This window comes from Sceloporus undulatus, chromosome 2 (assembly GCF_019175285.1).
Source record: "Sceloporus undulatus isolate JIND9_A2432 ecotype Alabama chromosome 2, SceUnd_v1.1, whole genome shotgun sequence".
NCBI classification, from domain to species: Eukaryota; Metazoa; Chordata; class Lepidosauria; order Squamata; family Phrynosomatidae; genus Sceloporus; species Sceloporus undulatus.
The window spans coordinates 92519937-92539662 of NC_056523.1; the positions used below are offsets into that span (position 1 = coordinate 92519937).

A 19726-nucleotide genomic window follows, 5' to 3' on the forward strand; every position below is an offset into this window, starting at 1 on the left:
AAGCAAAGCCTTGATTTCATTTTAACATAGCTGTGTTCTTATAGCATGCTTTTCTTTAATAATATTTTAAGTAGAAATAGGGCAGTTTGAATTCAAATTGTACTCACCATGAGAGGCTCAAGGGCCTCTGCCACTCAAAGATACTCATCCTACTTCTGTTGAAAAACCTGCAAAGAAGGAGAGTGCACTAGACTGTTCATATAGAACTGAATCGTCTTCAGGCCTTACTTTTAAAACAAGCTGGAAAAACCTGGGGCTTTTCAGGTCATTGGGCTACAATTTATGTCACCCTCAACCATCACAGCCAGTAGTGAAAGACAATATGAGAAGCAGTTAATTAACATCCAGAAAGTCACAGGTTCTTCTATCTTAAAAGGAACAGTCTTATTGAGTTAAACTGTTCATGTTCAAATGTTTTGGTAATCATATGCTCAGTTCAGAGTTACCAACTTGCAGCTACCTACTTTTAGCATAAGACTTAAAAATCTTTGTGTGTGCCATGAGTCCCAAAATATGTGCAGAAATGTCTTTAGAATGAAGAGCGGACTAAGCTCTAATGTCTGATGTATATATTTCAAAATGTGGGACATTCTGAATCAGGAAAATGACAACATTCTTTTCCATTTATGCTAGTTAATTTCTGGAGATTTTTTGGTACAAATTAGGCAGCAGTCCTGATGCTGAGTTTACATTTTAATGCTAGAATCCTTTAAGATACTACCATAAGATTAATGGAATAGCGAACAGTTTATGATCAAATGCTCATCAAAACAACTAGCAAGTAGGAATTCAGCAATAAACGAGTTCTCATATTTCACAGTCCCTTACTTTTTAGAGGGTGTGTGTGAATCAGATAACCACACAATATTATTTTCTGAAAGTAAAGGGAAAGATTTGATGAGGTAGATGTAACTGCCCTCCTCCCCCCAACTCAGTACCAAGACACCTAGATGTAGGGCTTTGGAGTTGTTTAATGCACAGCAAGTTCTAGTAGCATAAAATATTTCCCACTTTTCCCGGTCTTGAACTCAAGGCAGCTTGGAAAAATTAAAAAATGTAGCTTCAAAAATTATGTACATAAAAGTTTAAAATATAATTAAACTGTCAACAGAATTAAAAGCAGTGAAAATCATAAGCGTTAAAAAGAACAATATATAAATAAATATATAAATTTATAATATATAAATACTGTTGGAGGATTTTTGCATTCCTTCCCCCTCCTTAGATGAATAGGGACTTCTTGCATGCAAACTCTCTCCCCCTCATTCAAACTAACCATGTGACTTAAGTCACTCTCCCTTTGGGATTGACATTCTCTCCAAGATTTCCTGCTGCCCAGTTGTGTTTCCATCTTCCTACTTTCTCAGCTTCCTTTGGAAAGATGGTGAGATAAAGATTTCTTTTTACCTGAACTATTCACTAGCTAGATTAGGATATAGCCTTTTATGTATATATAGATCAAAGCCATTTGTAAACTGTAGTTTGAATGTCAAACTACTCGTGTTTGTTTGGTTTTGGAATCAGTCTCAGTTCTTAGGGAAGCACAGTTAGACCAAGAACCATACTCTGCTGCTTTAAAACTAAATCCTAACAGGCTTGGCTTTGATATTTTTGATATTTAAATATTTTTGTTTCTTTAGCAAAGGCTGAACCCTTGGGAAACTTAAATTACTCCACAAATATAAATAATATATATGTGTGCATCTCATTGACTAAATGTAAATAAATATAGAAAATATAAATCACACAGCATATGAAAGGCCCATTCCACTCAGCACTCAGAGCCCTGCTGAACATAAAAGTCTTCACCTGCATATGAAAGGACAGTGCCAGTCTAACCACCCTAGAAATCCAGAGCCTGGGAACAGTTTCTCTCATGTCCTCACCAGCTGTTCCTGTGAGGGTGGTGGGGCAGAGAGTAGGGCTTTCCAAAAGATCTCAAGGTTCATATAGGAGTCATGGTCCTTTAGATGTACAGCATGCCCGTGCCAACCATGGACTTGCCATCCACAGATCTGAGATTCCTTTGACGGCAAGCCCCGGGATTTTTCAATGGGTGTACATGCTTGCACACCCATTGAAAAAAACAGGGCTTAAGGTCTTGTGTTTTTTGATATGCACAAGAGGGGGGGGGCAGAACGGTTCCATCACAGATAGCAAGGGACGATTGTATGATCTCCTTCCTAAGATTAGAGTGGTTTTGTGTATGTGCCTTCAAGTCACCTGTCGACATATGGCGGCCCATGAATTTCATAGGATTTTCTTAGGGAAGGAATACTCAGGCAGTTTTGGCAGTTCCTTCCACTAATATGTAGCTTAAAGCATCTGGTATTAATTGACAGTCTCCAGTCTACATTCTAACCAGGGCTGGCTCTGCTTACCTTCTAAGATCAGAGAGTATCTGTTGCCTTTAAGCAAAATGTGAAATGTGCTATCCATTTTAGGGGACTCAAATGTAATATCAGTATTAAGGGTGAAGTTATTCACTGATACCAGCTGAAGGATGAGTTCCAGTTTATTAGAACTCCCTAAATGAATTTAGAATTGATAATTATAATGTTAAAACCTACCCAGTACTTCTGAGTTTTAAGAATTTACAGGTGATCTTTGTTGTGCTTTTTCAGGCATGTTTTTCACAAAACCTGTGTAGATCCATGGCTCAGTGAACATTGCACCTGTCCTATGTGTAAATTGAACATTTTGAAGGCTCTGGGAATTGTGGTAAGTTGATATTTATTTAAATTGTCATGAAATATGCTTACTTGCTGAAAATATCACAAATCAGTAAATTCATTTTTAAAAGTACAGCATTTTAAGGTTATACTAGTCATTCTGCTTTGCTAACTTTAAACTGAGATGCTCTCCCAGCTCTAAATTTTGGAAATAATGTGTATAGAAGTATGGACTTTTCACATATCAAAGTATAAATTGATCTGTGAAAAACTTTTGATTATTTGGAGTACCTTTCCTTGTCCGTTGTTTACTCTTTGATTTTTTCTTTAGTCACGGATCAAGTACACAGTGAAATGTTATCATGAGATAATCATATAAATAAAGCCTTAGATGATAACTTCAGTATTTTGTATCATATTTATTACAAGCAGATACATATTTCCTACTTAAACCTCTTGAACATATATTGATGTTAAAGCAATCCATCATGAAACAGAGTTCCCTCAAGACATGTGTATGATCTCTGGGTTAAGTAAGGCCTGGGACAACTTTTTGAGGGTTCTACCTCCAACAGAGGTAAAACTTTTTTTGGATTATAATTGACTAAAGTTTTAACTATACACCTAAATGCTATACAGCTCCTAAATGTTTTCCAGATGTAGCAGTACAGAGACATCTTGAGAAATGCAGTGCTCTCTGCCTAAGTAAGGGGGCTGTGGCTTCACAAGAGACAGAGATTCTGAATCCCAAGAAGAGTTATTTTATTGCTGCTAATAGGGGTTAAATTTTACTGTCCCCACATGGCCAAGAAAGTCATGGACTCCGTCTATCATAGGTGTCACCTGATTTCTGATAGGCATTACCTGATTCCTGCTGTTTTAGGGGTTTGTCGTATCCTTACTGTGTGCTTCAATGAAACACAGCATCCATATTAATTATAAATGGCATTTTCTAATTCTCCTTAGAGTAGGAGCAGATATTAATCTCACTATAAACAAGGAAAAATCTGTGGTACCATGACACAGCATATAGTTCTGAGTGGAAAATAAATAATAATAAAAAAATAAATAAAATTGTATTTATATCCCGCTTTTTGTTAAAACAATCAAAGCGGCTTACAATATTAAAATAATGCAACCATATATACAGAGTATCCCCCTTTAAAAAGAGAATAAACAATATAAGATTAAAATTACATAAACTATTAAAAACCAATAATGGTGGGCAGAGTCATCACATACTGTACATGTGGGGGAATCACCACATGGCTGACTAATTTATTCTGGGAAGGCCTGCCAGAAGACATCTGTCTTGACAGCTTTCTTGAAGCTGTCTAGGTTGGTAATTTGATGGATCTCATCTGGCAGGCAATTCCACAGTCTGGGAGTGGTTGCAGAAAAGGTCCCGTGGGAGGTCGCAGTCAGTCTGGTTTTTATAGGCTGCAGTAGATTCCTCCCAGAGGACTTGAGTGTACAGGGCAGATTATATGGAAGTAGGCGATCCCTTAGTTGGGCCCAAGCCATGTAGGGCTTTAAAGATGATAACCAACACCTTGTACTGTGCCAATTGTTATACAGAAACTGGTTGCCATTGTGTCAGTAAAATTGTAGGTCCTATAAACATCCTATTAAAAGCACTGTTTTGAAAACGAAAGATATATTTCCAGTTGTAAACAGAAATGCTGCTTTTATTGAGGTACTAGTCTAGCAACTGTTACAACACTACCAGTACATTGCCTTATCTGATCCTGTCCACCTATGCTTTCTCTTATCTATATAGACTGCAGCTGCATCAGCATTACCACAGCAGATCACAGTTCCTAAAAATTATGTCACATACCTGGGCACCATGTGCTTCAAAGACTTAAGAACGTGTGGCCCAGTCCATTTTGGTGCCCCCCCCCACAGGACACTGCTATGTCCCAGACCCTCAATTATATGTTTATTCAAAAATCATTCAAAACCCCACCTAGAGTGGTATTATACCCTAAAAATAAACCCATGGAGCCAAACCTTGATCAGTGTTTCTAAACAGAAATAAGCTTGAGAAACTTACTTCATCCAAAACATAGGTTGTAATTTCTTGTTCACACACCCCACTCTTACTATTGTAGAGATGCTGCCAGAAGATTCTCTATTTACTAAGGCCAAGAAAGCAAGGAAATCTTCTGTACCAATGAAATTTTACTCTGCCATCATCTTGGTTTTTCTTGATCCCATTTATTTTTCTTGATGCCTGTAGTACTTATTATCAAGTCATTCTGGAGAAAAGATGGCAACATTCTTTAACCATTTTCCTAAGGAGCAAAGGGAGATGGCAGAGATTTTCCATGACTGGCAAAGATGTCATGGTTGGCAAAGTAGAAGATCACTGCAGTCAGACATATGGCTGGGTGTAACTGAAAGGCTGTAGCAAGCACAATCATGTTATTCCATCAAGCCTGACTAGATTCTGTTGATCCATCACAGAAGGCCAGGATGGATTGAGAATTTCTCCTTTGACAGTGAGAATCTTTTCAGCTGCAGCATGATAATGCACTTAACGAGATGCAAAAAGGTGTGCATGATCCAACAAGGTCACTAGAACTTAAAAAACATTTTTCCCTAATTCACTTTCTTCCAACGATGCATCATCAGGATTCTTCACAAAATGCTCTTCTTACCAGTTGCACCAGGGATCAGAGTGACCCTTTACCCAAACAAAGTTCAGGTTCTTATCTTACTGCATATCCACCAGCAAATCCTAAGCACTTCAAGGCTATGATAACCACTGTTCCATCCTCATTCATAGTTCCATATTTGGTGCTTGCTTTTGATCTTTTGCAAAGACCTGGGAAAATACCACCATGGATATGTGGATATTTAAGTCTGAGCATACTAGTTACAACTTGAAATTCTTTATCAGCTTCAAGAGTTATACGTGGGTCAAGGTTCTGTTGGGCAGCTATGTTAGCATAAATGCGCTGGTGGAAGGGTGCAGCAGTAGCAGGAGGAAAAGGCTTAGGTGTAGAGTGGTGAAATCAAAGACAGCAGTGGGAAAGGAAGGCTGGCTCCAAGCAGCCTATTTCTCCTACTTTTACCAATGGGGAGAGAACCTTCGAACAAAGATGAATCTTGGAAAGTTGGCTTGAAAAGTTGCCTGTCTCAGATGACTTTCAAAGCCACCCCTGTCTAGCTCCGAGAACACCTCCCTGTGAAAGCCGGGCATGACTCAGAGACAGCAATCTTCTTTTCCTGCTACAGTGATGATTTTGTCTTCCTTACTGCACCACTACTGCATGACTGTGCAGATGGTGAATAAGAGTGCACCAATTGGATTCCATGTATTATGCTTCACTTCCCGTCTTGCCTTGGCCTGCTGCAATCTGCTGCAAAAGGGAAGAGTTGACTCAGTACCACAGGGGATGAACTGCACTGGCTTTATTCTCACTATTTACGTTACCAGACGTGGCAGCAGGTTCCATCCTATTTTAGTCAAACCAGTCCTGGATCTAAAATCGAAGGCTTTCATGGCTGGCATCCATAGTTTTTTGTGGGTTTTTCTTAAGATGCCAGCCATAGATGCTGTCAAAACATCAGGAATAAACTCTTCTAGAACATGGCCACATAGCCTGAAAAACCCACAAAAAAATAACTAAATCCTGAATGACTTTCTTACCACAAATAAGTTTTCATATGATGACCCTCATGCAAGTTATCTCTTCCCTTTCTGAGAAAGTCTACTTAGCACCTGTGGATTTAAATATACACAGCAGCCAGTCCTACACACAAGAAATATATTCATATTTCCAAGGCAGTTCTCTTTGGACTTGTCACTGCATCAAAAGGTGTTTATAAAGTATCTCTGTTATGACTACCTACCAAATGCCTGAAGACATTTCCCTGTTGTCATACACTGATAACTGATTTTGGCTTTTTCTCGACATCGATCAATTAGAAACCTAGGACTAAAATGTACAGAATTTGCCATCAAAGGTTTAGATGGTGTTTGCTACAGTAAGGGTTGGCATCACCCTTTGTCATTAGTATCAAGGCATAAAGCTGTCTTGTATCTCTTTATTGTTTTTGCATCTGACCATCATGATTTCTAGCCTGTTCTTAACTCTTAGGAAAAATTAAGATTATTTTACTGAGTGCTGAAAGCCTATTCCCCTCCACCTCACTGGTTAATGCATATCAGACACAGCACAAGAATGTGTCATTATTTCCTATTGCTTGATTATATATCCCATAGATAGGATTTTGTAGACAATTCTCATATTTTATGATAGGCTTTAAGGCATGACTGCCATTACCTTTAAAAATGAAATATGTTAACATCTTACTGTTATATTTCAGACAAATGTGCCATGTGCTGACAATATGGCCTTTGATATGGAAAGGCTTACCAGAGGCCAGCTAGGCAACAGAAGATCAGTACTTGGTGACCTTAGTAGTGACACTTCCCTCACTCTTGAGCCCCTCCGTACCTCTGGAATATCACAATTTCCACAAGATGGGGAGCTGACGCCAAGGACAGGAGAGATAAATATTGCTGTGACTAGTAAGTAAAGAATATGAGAATCATAGATTTTGTATTACTTTAGTTTTTTTCTTTTTCTTTTAACAGAATGCATGTAAACAAAATGTTTTATGGGGGAAAATATATAGACACACACACACATTAAAGAAAAAATAAATATATCCCTTTTAGATCTGAACAGGATCAAAATCAAGGTAATGAAATTGAAAATAGTTTGGTGGTTAAAAAGCATTTCATAACAATTATGAAATAAGTTGTGCAAGATAATTGTTTATCTGACAAGCCATTAAGTTTGCATAAGTATTATGTACTTTGATAAATTTCCTCATTAGTGTATTGGTGTTTACAAAGCATAATGTTTAGATCTGAAAGTTAAGATGATATAAGAATAGCTACGCTCCCATCTCTTGCCCATGGGGATGAATGGAGTGGGCAGACTCAGTCATGATCACTAAACAATTGTAAGAATTGCTGCTGACAAAAGTTGGCTGAATATTTTGCTTACCTTTTTAAAATTATTTTCTTAAAGGTGAATAAAAATAATTTAAAACAAATTCATGTGATTAATTCCAGTATACAGTATTTTCCATCTTTTAAAATCGTTTTATAAGTTTGATGCAATCTTTAGTTTATAGTCTGAGCAGTGTCAGAAAACCATTTGAGTCACGTTAAAGGAGTCAGCCTTTTACCTTGCATGCATTGCAGTAAGCGAACACTACATTACTTCTGTGAGATGAGCTAGGGGGTATGCGTTAGGTCAAACATAGTATCTACCATTTTCTAAATATTGACAGTGTATTGGATATGTGGAATCTTACTTGTGATTCAGTCAAAAAAGTAGAGTTGTACCTTTGTGTAGTCCAACTAAAGTCTGTTTCTCTCTGATAATAAGCATGTTTCGTTCTGCTTCATGTTCAGTGGCAGTCCATGGTTTCTTTTTGTCTAGCACACCAAATTATACTGAATTTTGAAGTCTGACCTATGTCCTGTTTCCCTGACTGACTGTATTTCATTTGTTAGCTAGAAATTAGCTGGCCTTGTTCTGATGATGGAAGATAGATAGAAATTCTTTGGCAGTAGTTCTTGGAAATTGTTTGATCAGTGACTAATTTCAGAGGAGAGTGTTAGAACTAATACAACAAGTATTACCAATCTGCATTGTATGAGACAAAAACTAGCTTAGCCCCTAATATTTCCCGTAGCACAGGCTGCAGAGGCCCAAGGAGGTCAGATTTTGTTTTGTATTATTTATCTCAGTCGTTGTTTCTTGTGAAATTTGGCTTTGTAGCATTGAAATTATTCAATCTAAATCCATCTGCTAGTCCTGTTTAATCTCTGAAAGCTTAAAAATTCAATGGATTCATTGGAACTACTCTAGTTGAAACCAACATGTGGATAAGCTGGGACTACTGATTTACTTTAAGCCTTTGCATGTGGCAATACAATTTTTATAAATAAAATATCTAGATTGAAAATAGAGATCTACTGGATTCTCTCTGCATCCACCATGCTGCTGTTTTGATGGCTCTGTCAACCTGAAAATGAGCAGTGATGATATATGTGTCTACTGAATTGTCAAAAAAGTATATGTCCAGTGGGTTGGCAGTTTTCTTTTATTTGACTGGCCATGCAGGATTTGTTTACTGTACCTGGATTAAATGTCAGTATGTTCAAAAATGTTGTCAACATATACATTTTACACTCACACTTTTAAAAGCAATTACATTAACGTAACCTCAATCCTCTTCCTTTTTTGGCCACACAGAAGTGAAGGTTATGATAAAGGGCAAGAAAACTATGTAGTATTTCAAATGCTGCCATGTGAAAACTTTTCAGATTTATCTCAGTCTTTGTATATTATACAGAAAGAGTTAAAATCTAAGAATGCATCATTTTGCTAAAAGCAGTAGACAAATAATCATTCTTATGTTACGTTTTACTGATTTTTAACTTAATTGTAAACTAATTGTGCATTATTACTAATTCCACACCAAATGAAATATGCTTTTAAACTACTTTATCCACTTCCCTTTTGAATAAAGAAGAGTTAATGTTGAAACATTGGTATGAAATATATGTATTCATGGATGTGAGCATTCATATTCATAGACCTTTAAATATAGGCCTCCTTTGGAGATGCTCAGTTTTGACACTTTAATTGCAGGTAAAACTTTTGCTTATACTTTCTTTTACATTTTACATGCTCTTCTTTTTAATATTATTGTATCATGCCTATTTTTCTCACTTTTTCCATAACTCTTTGCTGACCTTTTCCATTTAGTACCTTCTATGGCTAACCTTCTGCTTTCTTCTGGAGTTTCACTTCCTGGTGCCTCTCTTGACTGCTTTCGATCTTTGAGGTCAATGTTGCCATCGATCTGACATAAGCCTTCTTCCACAAGTGATTTCCTCCCTTTCCTTTGTCAACAGAAGAATGGTTTATTATTGCCAGCTTTGGCCTCTTGAGTGCCCTGACACTCTGCTACATGATCATCAAAGCCACAGCTAGCCTAAATGCTGATGAGTAAGTAAATGTTCAAAGTATTGGTGTTCATAATAGCTTTACAAAGATCTGACTTATAGAACTAAAAGGGATGAAATCTGAAAAACATCCCCAAAAAACCCCTATTCCCTCACTGCTGTGTCGACTCTTAGTGGTCTGAAGATAGGTTTTTCAAAGGAAAATATTTTAATACATTCAAGTTATTTTTTATTTCTGGCACTTCTGTTTTTCTTACCCCCTTTTTATTTAGTGTTTATATGCTTGTGTGTATAGGCACAAAATTAACTTTATTCTCACTGCATTTTCCACCTGAGCTGTAAGGTGCCTGTTCAATAAAGTGCAGTGCCTAAATGTGAAGTGCCTGCTCAGATTTCTAAGATGGCTAATATCATTCTAGAAACAAAAGAAGCTATTGAATAGGAACTACAAGACTATAGTGAGGACTTTTTAAAAAATATTTTATTTAGTATTTCTCCTCTTGCTGTCATACACACAACATTTGTATATGATTAGCTTCTGGTTGTATGAATTGGGATGGATGAATTGTGTGGGAACATCTTTTTGCAGACAAATTCATATGTGTTAACCATGGTTTCAACTGTATTTGATTAAAGTAATAATCTTCTACAATCATCTTCCTCATTTCTTTGGTATCCATGGTTTCAGACTGGCTTATTTCAAACATACCATGGTTACCAATCCATAGTTCATTGGTTCAGGGGTTGGGTTTTTTTCAATAGTACTTTCAGTATTACAGAGACAAGGAGTACATGAAGGCCTTAGGCTCCCTGTTGCATAAGGGTGGAGAAAGTTCAGGTGGCAAACAGCATGTGGGCCCACCCATTTTTCATGCCCCCTAATCCTGCCACCTTCAAAGGTCAATTACCAGTTCTACAGTCCTGCAGATATGACAACTCCCCAACCCCTCCTAAATGAATGAAAAACCCAGAAATTGCAACCAGAACAGACTTGCAGTTTCACTTTAGATCTCAAAATGGGATGGTGAAGCCCATTATAGGTGTTTGGTGTGAAAATTGCCCCTCATCTCAGTGTCCACCCCGTGTTTAGCATATCTTCAAACCAAGCCATTGTTTCTAGGAAGTTTTGAATAGCATTGCATTTGGTTATGATAAACCAGGGTTCTCTGGGAACCTTGGTTCACCAAGGATGAACCGCATGCTGTCTCCTAGTGCCTTCTTGCTTTCACATGCAGTAAGGTAGGGGATGGGGGCCTAAAAAAACCATGATATGTGAAACCAACAGCATCTAGCGCTTTGGTTTGTTCTTCATCCTGTAAAGCAGAGAAATAACCCAGGGTTGTTGTAGATTTTGTTGCAGGAGGAAAACCAGCACTCTGACTCTGACTGGGCTCAAATGTCATGCTAAACCAGGGGTGGCATTTGTGCAGCTTTCCTTACGTTGTTACAGCTCCCAGTATTTTTCACCATTAACTATGCTGTATAGTATATTGTATTTTAGCATAACAGCACCTGGAGAGGCCACCCCTGCACTAAGCAAATTTTTGATCAGTAGTTTAGATGCCCTTGCTTCAAGTAGGAGTGATGAGAAAGTATGACAAGCCACTACTTTCACACAGTATAAAAAGCATGTCACATTAATTATTCAAAATGTGGGAACAGGTTAATCACTTGTTCCTCATTTTTTCTGATTCTTAATATATGTCACACTTGCAGAAAAATAACTTTGTATTTTTTTTCTCATTCACTGGAAGTACTAACATGTAGAAAATAATAATTGTTTTACTTGATAATTGGCTCAAATATTCTGTATAATTGAGTAACTGGTTTTTAACATTTGTAAATAAGTATTAATAGTAAAATATTATTACTTATATTCTCTTCTCTCACCTTCTTACAGAGCTGAGTGGTATTGAAAAAAAATTGACCACCATGAAATCATACCCATCTGACCAACTACTTAGGAGAGAAACCTACATATTTTTATGTATCATTTACTGATCATGTAATACAATATCCTAGTACCTTTTGTTTTCATAATTTGCTAATGCCAAAATTTTGTATTAAGAAATGTATCAATAAAACTTTAGTTATTAAAAAATGTCTGAGAGTTTTATTGTTATTTTTTTAATAAATTTTATTAATTGTTATAAAAAATAGCAAATACAACAAAACACAATCATCCATACATATCTTTTCATTTCCTTTTGAGCTATTCTTTTCTTGTCCTCTGTAATAACTATTTTAATCCTACTAATGCCAAGATTATCACATAAAAATCAAGCTTATACATGAATTCATTAATAGAATTATAAAGTTGTACAATAATCCTAAATATCTAATTTTACCAATATAGTCCATTGACCACTTATGTACTTTATTATCCATTCCCAACACTCTGCATATTTCTCCAATGTTTCACTTCTAATGAGGCATGTTAAATTGTCCATTTCTGCCATGCCCAATAACTTTATTAACCATTCTTCCAGTGTTGGTATTTTGTAGTTTTAGCATTTTTGTGCCAGTAACAACATAGCTGCTGCTGTCATAGTAAATCATCCTTGTTTTTTCCTTTCCTATTTGATCGTCAATCATACTTAATAAATAGGTTTCAGGTTTCATTTGGAACTTTATGCCTAATATTTTCTCAATTAATTGATGTATATTTTCCCAAAATTTCTTAATTTTAACGCAGGTCCACCATTGATGATAAAATGTTCCTATTTCTTTTTTGCATTTCCAACATGTATTGTTTACGTGTTTGCACATTTTAGATATTCTTTGGGGAGTATAATACCATCTATGGTGCATTTTATATATATTTTCCTTAATATTTTGTACCACTGAAATGTTCATTGTCTTTTTCTATACCTTTTCCCATTTGTCTTGTTCAATTTTATGTCCTGCATTTTGTGCCCATTTAATCATGGGTGAGTGTTATTGTTATGAAGTTTTGTGAATAATGAAAGAGCATTTCTTAATTCAGCAATGTTTTAGCTTGATTCTATTAAATTTGTACATGTCAATTTGACTTGATCTCCCACTAGTCATGAACAAAAATGTATTCTATAAGCAGCACAATTGTCACTCAACTGTTGGAGTCCAATGAAAACTTCAAATGATCTTTTCCATGTGTTTTCTAGCTGTTCTCCTAATCACCTGTCTCATTGCAGCCCCCCTATTGTGTTCGGTATCTCCTAATATTTAAGAGCAGTTTCTCTAGGTGCTTTAGAAAGAAGAAGGATGCTTCAGATCCTTGGACTATGAGTGGAACTCCTCTTCCACTCAAAATATAAATGCAAAGAGTTTTTGTAAAGAGTTTATTATTTTAATACCATAACCAAAATGGATAGATACTATTTTATAATTTAATGCACCTATCATTTGTTTCTTTTTTTAAAAAAATTATAGCATAAAGAAAATAAGAAAGTTTTAAAATTGGAATTATTGCTGTTTCATTTTATTTGCCTTTGGCTCCTGTAACTTTTCTGTATTAAAAGGGAGACGCTTCGACCTGCATTAAATTATCACCGAGTGCAGTATGTTTTGTAATATAATTACCTGTAATATACAAAAGAGGTAAATAAGCATCAAGCAAAAAGAGAGCTACTTCCGATAGTGTTCATTGTCAACTGCTCTAATCTTTGCGTGAGAACTGAAAAGAGTATTTGTCAAAATATGTTTGTCCATAAAGGAGTAAATCTGTATGCACTAACAGGAATACAGTACTTTTAACAGCATAATGGTACCGATGCTCTCACCATCTTCTGCCTTTTTCACTTAGCCTAGATGCGTTAGTCTTAATTATGTATAATTTCTTCCCTTTAAGGTTTTATTGGCATAAGGCAGTGATGGCGAACCTGTGGCATGCATGCCAGAGGTGGCACTGAGAGCCCTCTCTGTGGGCACACATGCCGTTGCCCTAGCACAGAGTTTGCCAGAGTTTCTTACTAGAAAGCCAAAGGGACGTGGCACTTTGCAATAAATAAGTGGGGTCTGGGTTGCAGTTTGGGCACTCGGTCTGTAAAAGGTTCGCCATCACTGGCATAGGGAAACTGCTGAGGATTCAAATTGGGGTGGGAAAGGATGCCTTGGAAGAACAGGGACAACTTAACAGTTACCTTGTGGGCTGCATTCCTGCTTGTATTTATTAGCACTGAGCTACTTTTGCAATAAAGAAAAATATGTGATTGCTTATAATCATGGAACTATTTGTAACAGGTGACTCTATCCTTAGTGCCCACTCAGTGTGTAGGACTGATTCAGACTGCATACAGATAAGCCAGTTCAAGATCTATCAGTCATTTGTTTTATGCATTCCACAAACTAGTTAGTTTTCTCTTTTTTAAGTGCTTTTGTTTTATGGTACTTATTAGTGTTTATATACTGTACAGCACGCCCGCATCATACGCGGGTGCACCTTACGCAGTTTGAGCATACACGCTCAAGCCGCGGGGCGGAAGGGGCGGCACATCCCATTCAATTGAATGGGCGCGTGCGCCCGTTGCGCCGCACCGACGTGCACAAGCCCCATTGTTTACAATGGGGCTTGAGGATAGGCAGAATTCGCCTTACGCGGAGGGATCCGGAACGGATCCCCGCGTAAGGCGAGGACCCACTGTATATTCAGCGGTAGCCATGTTGGCCATATAGCAAAGTACAATAAAAACTTGATAACCTTTATTAAGCTAACCTGAACCATGCACAAAATGCATGATACTTTCAAAGCTACATTGGCTTCTTCATCAGGAAAGTTGTTAAAATCATACAGTAGATTATATATATCTATGACAAAGTTAGTTAGAGGCCTGCATTTTGTCAAGATGTTGTTGGTATGTTGAGATGGTGTTAAGACAGTGTGGAAGGATATCTATGCATGCCCTCTTCCTTCTGGCCATGTGGCACTGGGAACAAAGCATTCCAAAGTTCAAGGGATAACATTTGTATTCCATTAGCAATACAAGGTACTTGCATTAGCTGTGAGGCAGGGAAAGGTTGTTAGGCATTTTGACTGCTTACCTGAATGCTAAGCTTGAGGATAAAATTTACATGGAACAACCTCCAGGTTTTGGTTGTGATACTGAGAAGAAAGTGTGTAAACTGAACAAGGCACTATATGGCTTAAAGCAAAGTGCTCGTTGTTGGAATCAGTGCATTCACCAAGAGCTTGAGAAGCTTGGCTATAAAATGAGTGTTTCAGATGCTTGTGTTTACACTAAAGGAGAGGTAGTTCTTGTAACTTATGTTGATGATCTTTGTGTAACAGCTAATTCAGAGCATGAAGTGCAAGAAGTACAGAAGGAATTGTCTCAGAAGTTCTCATTGAAGGACTTGGGAAATCTGAAAGCTTACCTAGAGATAGAGGTAGAGTGGACAGATGATGGCAGATGTCTGTTGAGTCAAAGGAAAAAGATTGAGAGGCTGATTGAGAAGTGTGGACTGCAGGATGCAAAGTCAGTAAAAAGTCCAATGACTCCTGGCTATGCCAGTGCAGAGTCTGCTGAGGTATTTGAAAATCCTGAGCTGTAAAGAAGTGTGATTGGTAGTTTGTTGTTCATTGCAAACAGTACCCGACCAGATATTTCTTTTGCAGTTGGTGTATTGAGCAGAAGGCTCAATAGTCCGAAGCTGGATGACTAGATGGCTATGAAGCATGTTTTGAGATATTTGAAAGGTAGCAAGAACAAGAAGCTAGTGATTCAAGGAAGTGCAGAGAACTTAGAGTGTTTCGCAGATAGTTCTTTTGCAAGTGAGCAGATGGAAAGAAAGTCGGTTACAGGACTAGTGATCAAGTATGCAGGTAGTCCAGTGGTCTGGAGAAGTAGGAAGCAAAATTGTGTGGCACTCAGTTCAACAGAGGCGGAATTTTCTGCGTTGTCTGAGTTGGCTGGAGAGTTGAAGTGGATCAGACAGTTGTTGAGTGATCTAGGAGAGAAGTGCACTGAGCCTACTTTAGTGTTTGAAGATTCACAGTTGTGCATTGTGATGGCAGAAGCTGAGAATTAGAAATGCAGGACTAAATACATTGGTGTAAGGTACCAAAATGTTAGAGAGTTGGTTCAGAATGGTGTCCTAAGGCTAGAATACATTGACACCAAGGATAACCTAGCAGATATTCTTACAAAGGCACTTTTGGGAGAAAGACACAACTTTCTTGTTCAATTGGTATGGTTCCTTATCTCCACAAAGACACAATTTTAACACACAGTGTGGTTGCACATCTGTACATTTTGGAGGGGAATGTTAATGTATATTTAAGGTAAAACTGTTCAGATGTGACAGTGTCTGCAGAAGTCTAAATTGGCTACAGTTGGAGGCCAGAGCCTGAGCCGCAGACGGGATGTTCAAGGTCAAATGAACAAGACTAAATGTAAACATGATATGTGTTCTGTCTGAACTGGGATTGGCTTCTGTGTTGCATAGCAACTTGTAAAAGAAGGAGGCTGGACTTAGTAGTCACATCGTGGGAATGTTGTACATAAGAAAACAAACACTGTTCTAGTGAATTGTGGGAGTTTGGAGTCTGAGAGTTGAAGATAGTGTGGTGTGACAATAAGAGTTTTTGTACAGTTGTAGTAACTAGCTTGTGTTATTTAGAAACAAGAAATAAAAGCCCTCTAAGGAGCGAACTGCTGGAGTCTGATTCTTTAATTAAACAGCTGTTTCACTAGGCATTGTTCCAGCAAGCTGCAAAGCCGGTTTGGAGTTTTGCATTGATCCTGAATTGCAGAGGAGCCGGCATCTTCATCCAGTTGGCACCAGACCGGGACCACGGGCAAGGTTCATCACCCAAAATATCAACAATGAAGCTGCCTGCTATGTGGTCAGTGGGGGCAGCATGACACTGGTTTGGGGTGGTGTTGGGCTGTATGGCACACGTACAGCATGCCACCCCAAAGCTGGTGTTTTTTTCCAGTCTGTTTTGGCTCTGAGTGTCAGCTGTTATTCAGTTTCTGAAGTGGTTGCTCTGCTCATTTGCACTTTTAAACAGTTGCACATAGGAACATACTTATTCATTCTTGTGGAGTAAGAAACCATTCAACTTTTTTTAAAAAAGTACAGTACCCTTGTTAGTGAACAAGAAGCTGCTAAGCTGATTTCTAGCCAAAAGCTAATGTCAGACTTAATGAGATTGACTATTGAATCAGGCAGACGACAATGCATGAGCTAGCCAGAGCCAGAACCTTTTGTGTGTTTGTTCAATCAGAGTTTAACCTACTTTTTAATTTAGTAGTGTGTTTAATTAAAATACACAGGTTTGTATTTCTAGCTATTAAAAAACTACTTTCCTTATAATAGGATTTGCTCTTTAATAAACACAGTGGATGAAAACTTAAAGGCACTTCTTGAACTTGGGAAAGCAGCCAAAAACCTATATTAAAATAGTGCTTAATTTGTAGTTGTTAAGAAGCCTTCAGCTGAGAAGGCAGCTTTTATAATTAGAAACGAAGTGTGTTAAAGCTTTGGTAATGTAACTGATATTTTATAATGTCCTTGTTAAATGTTGAGAGAAAAGGGAGCTTGTTTTATTCAGGAAAATTCAAAAGACTTCAAATGGAGGGAACTACAGGAATCTTCAAAACCTTGGCTGTTTACTTTAAAGCTGGATAATAGTTGTATAACACCTTTTAATATGTTTAAAGTTTTTATTCTTTTAGCTATCCTTGTAACAACCCTATGAAATAGGCTAGAATTAATTAATTAATTTCACAAGGTCATCCAGTATATTCTTGTCTAGGGCATTCTATTGTGATGTAGACAGGAAATAATTCTGTGTAGATCCTTAGAGTATATGACGTTCCACCTTTCAAACATGTCTTTTATTCATGGAAGGAGTGTCTAGACGGTTACTGAGAATCATTAGAAATATTTGGAATAATTAGCAGCATCTAGTAAAATCATTTCATAATGGAGTGGATTTGTGGTGGTTCCTTATTAACCACCATAACATTGATGGGTTGAATCCAACATTAGCCCTACCCATAATAGAGCCATTGGAATATAAGGGATTTGTTAAGCCACAGCTACTTTAAGTTCCATTGATTTTATCAGATCTCCTTTAATTAGGACAAATATTGAAGTTAGTCTTCTGTCACCACCATTAAGGCCTCTTATTTATACCCTCATAGTTATTATCTCCCACAATGAATAGAAATAGAACATGGCCCATGCAGAAGATCTGTTTAAGAAGGTTCTCATTACACTTAATAAAGTTTAATATTTTAGAGCTTTGTAGGAGTCATGACTAGAGGCTCATTAGCAGCCAGTGGCGAGAGGAAATAATAAATGTAGTATTTCCTATGACTTACATTGGTCAGAAGATAAGCACTTAACATTTGAACAAGCTAGCACTTCTAGACAACCTTTTAAATAAGCCCCCAGTAGAGTACCTTTCAGTAGCTGATTCCATGTAATTGATGATGGAAGTACACCTGGCTTTAACTTCCTTTTCAGTATCCCAGGCAGTCACACCACAGTTAGACTGTACAGGCAATTGTTATAGTCTGACTGTTTTGCATGTCTAGTGTCTTCCTTTTCCTGTGTGGCTTTCTCTTATGAACAATTTAGAATTGTCATAGAACCAATAAATGTAAGTTATGAGAACATTTTTGACAGTTCAGGCACCTGCTGTGTGCCTTCAAGTCATTTCCGACTTACAGCAACCCTAAGGTGAACCTATCATAAGGTTTTCTTGGCAAATTTCTTCAGAGGGTTTTACCATTGTCATCCTCTGAGGCTGAGAATGTGTGCCCTGCCCAAGGTCACCCAGTGGTTTTCCATGGCCAAGCTGGGATTTAAACCTTAGTCCCAGTGTCCTAGCCCAACGCTCAAACCCCTACACCACACTGGCCCTCACTAGAATTGAACCACCACTGCATCAGGGAGTCAGAAAAAATAACATTCAGAAATTAATGTAGTGATTATTTGACATATAATCCAGTGCTTGAGAAATCATCTCAAATAGCTTTTCTGTTGCATGTTAACACAGTATATATTAGTAAGCTATATATTTATGCATTTTCAGTTTGTGAGGAATCTGGCTGGGAATCTTAAACTGCCCAGAAATTTTGCATTATCTATAATGTTACATTGTTGGTGTTCTGCTTTTGCTTTGTTAATTCTGTCTAGATTTATAACCATTTTTTATAATGGGATTTAAAACTATATGTAGACATAGTAGCAATACAGTGGTACCCCGGGATACGAAAGCACCGCGTTACGAAATTTCCGGGATACGAAAAAATTCTATAGGAAAAAACTGTTCCGGGTTACGGGTTTTTTTTTTCGGCTTACGAAAAAAAATTTTGGTGCTTTTCGGCGCTTTTTCGCACGAAATCGCGGCTTCCAGCGCTAGCGCCTATGGCTTTTTCGGGTTGCGAAAGATTTCGGGTTACGAAGGGCGCCGCAGAACGGATTATTTTCGTAACCCGGGGTACCACTGTACTATAAACGAAATGTTTTAAATGAAGGTGTGTAGAAATGAATACAGTGTGAAAGGTCAGTTCTTTCAGTGCTTCTTAAGATGGATGGTACTTGTGGTGTCACCTGTCAAAGGCAAGCTGTTGGCTCCATTTTCAACAATTAGAATTGCAGGGAGAGGCTATGGTTATGGGAAAACCCAAACAGACAACAATATAAGGATATAAATAGTGTGTTCTTCATGTTAGCAGCAAAAATAGTAAATGTGTTCATTGGAGATTTGATGAAAACACTTTTTTAGCACATACAAGTAAGCATATAATATTCATTGCAGAGATCAGGAAAATTGAACAAAATTGTAGTCAAAAACCCCATGGATGTGGTTAAATTTAGCCTACACTATTGCTTTCTCGGCAGTGAAAAGCAAACCCCTGATACAAATCAATTTAGACTGTCAGTCAATTTAACTGCAGCAGAAATCTGTTTACCCAATTATCTGGCTGTGCTATTATAAGGCTTTTTAAGGAGAAAAGTGGAATAAAAGACTGGAAGGTGGAGTGAGAGGGAAAGGACCATACAAGCTTAAAGGAATACTTACTACATAGAGTGGATGAGGCTATCCGAATAGCAA

The 19726-nt window shown here is 37.5% G+C and overlaps 1 protein-coding gene across 2 annotated transcripts in view; it reads left to right on the top strand.

Annotated features, from left to right (window-relative positions):
* The window catches only part of RNF130 (ring finger protein 130), a 79032-nt gene that overhangs the window by 40230 nt on the left and 19076 nt on the right, over positions 1–19726 (top strand). Inside the window, exons 6-9 of one of the 2 annotated variants that reach the window (XM_042455671.1) lie at positions 2625–2721; positions 7011–7215; positions 9625–9718; positions 11576–11778. In XM_042455671.1, the coding sequence (XP_042311605.1) occupies positions 2625–2721; positions 7011–7215; positions 9625–9718; positions 11576–11591 (412 nt within the window). In that variant the 3' untranslated portion in view covers positions 11592–11778. Of the gene's footprint in view, positions 1–2624; positions 2722–7010; positions 7216–9624; positions 9719–11575; positions 11779–19726 lie in introns of those variants that run through there. The other variant, XM_042455672.1, reaches the window with a different exon arrangement.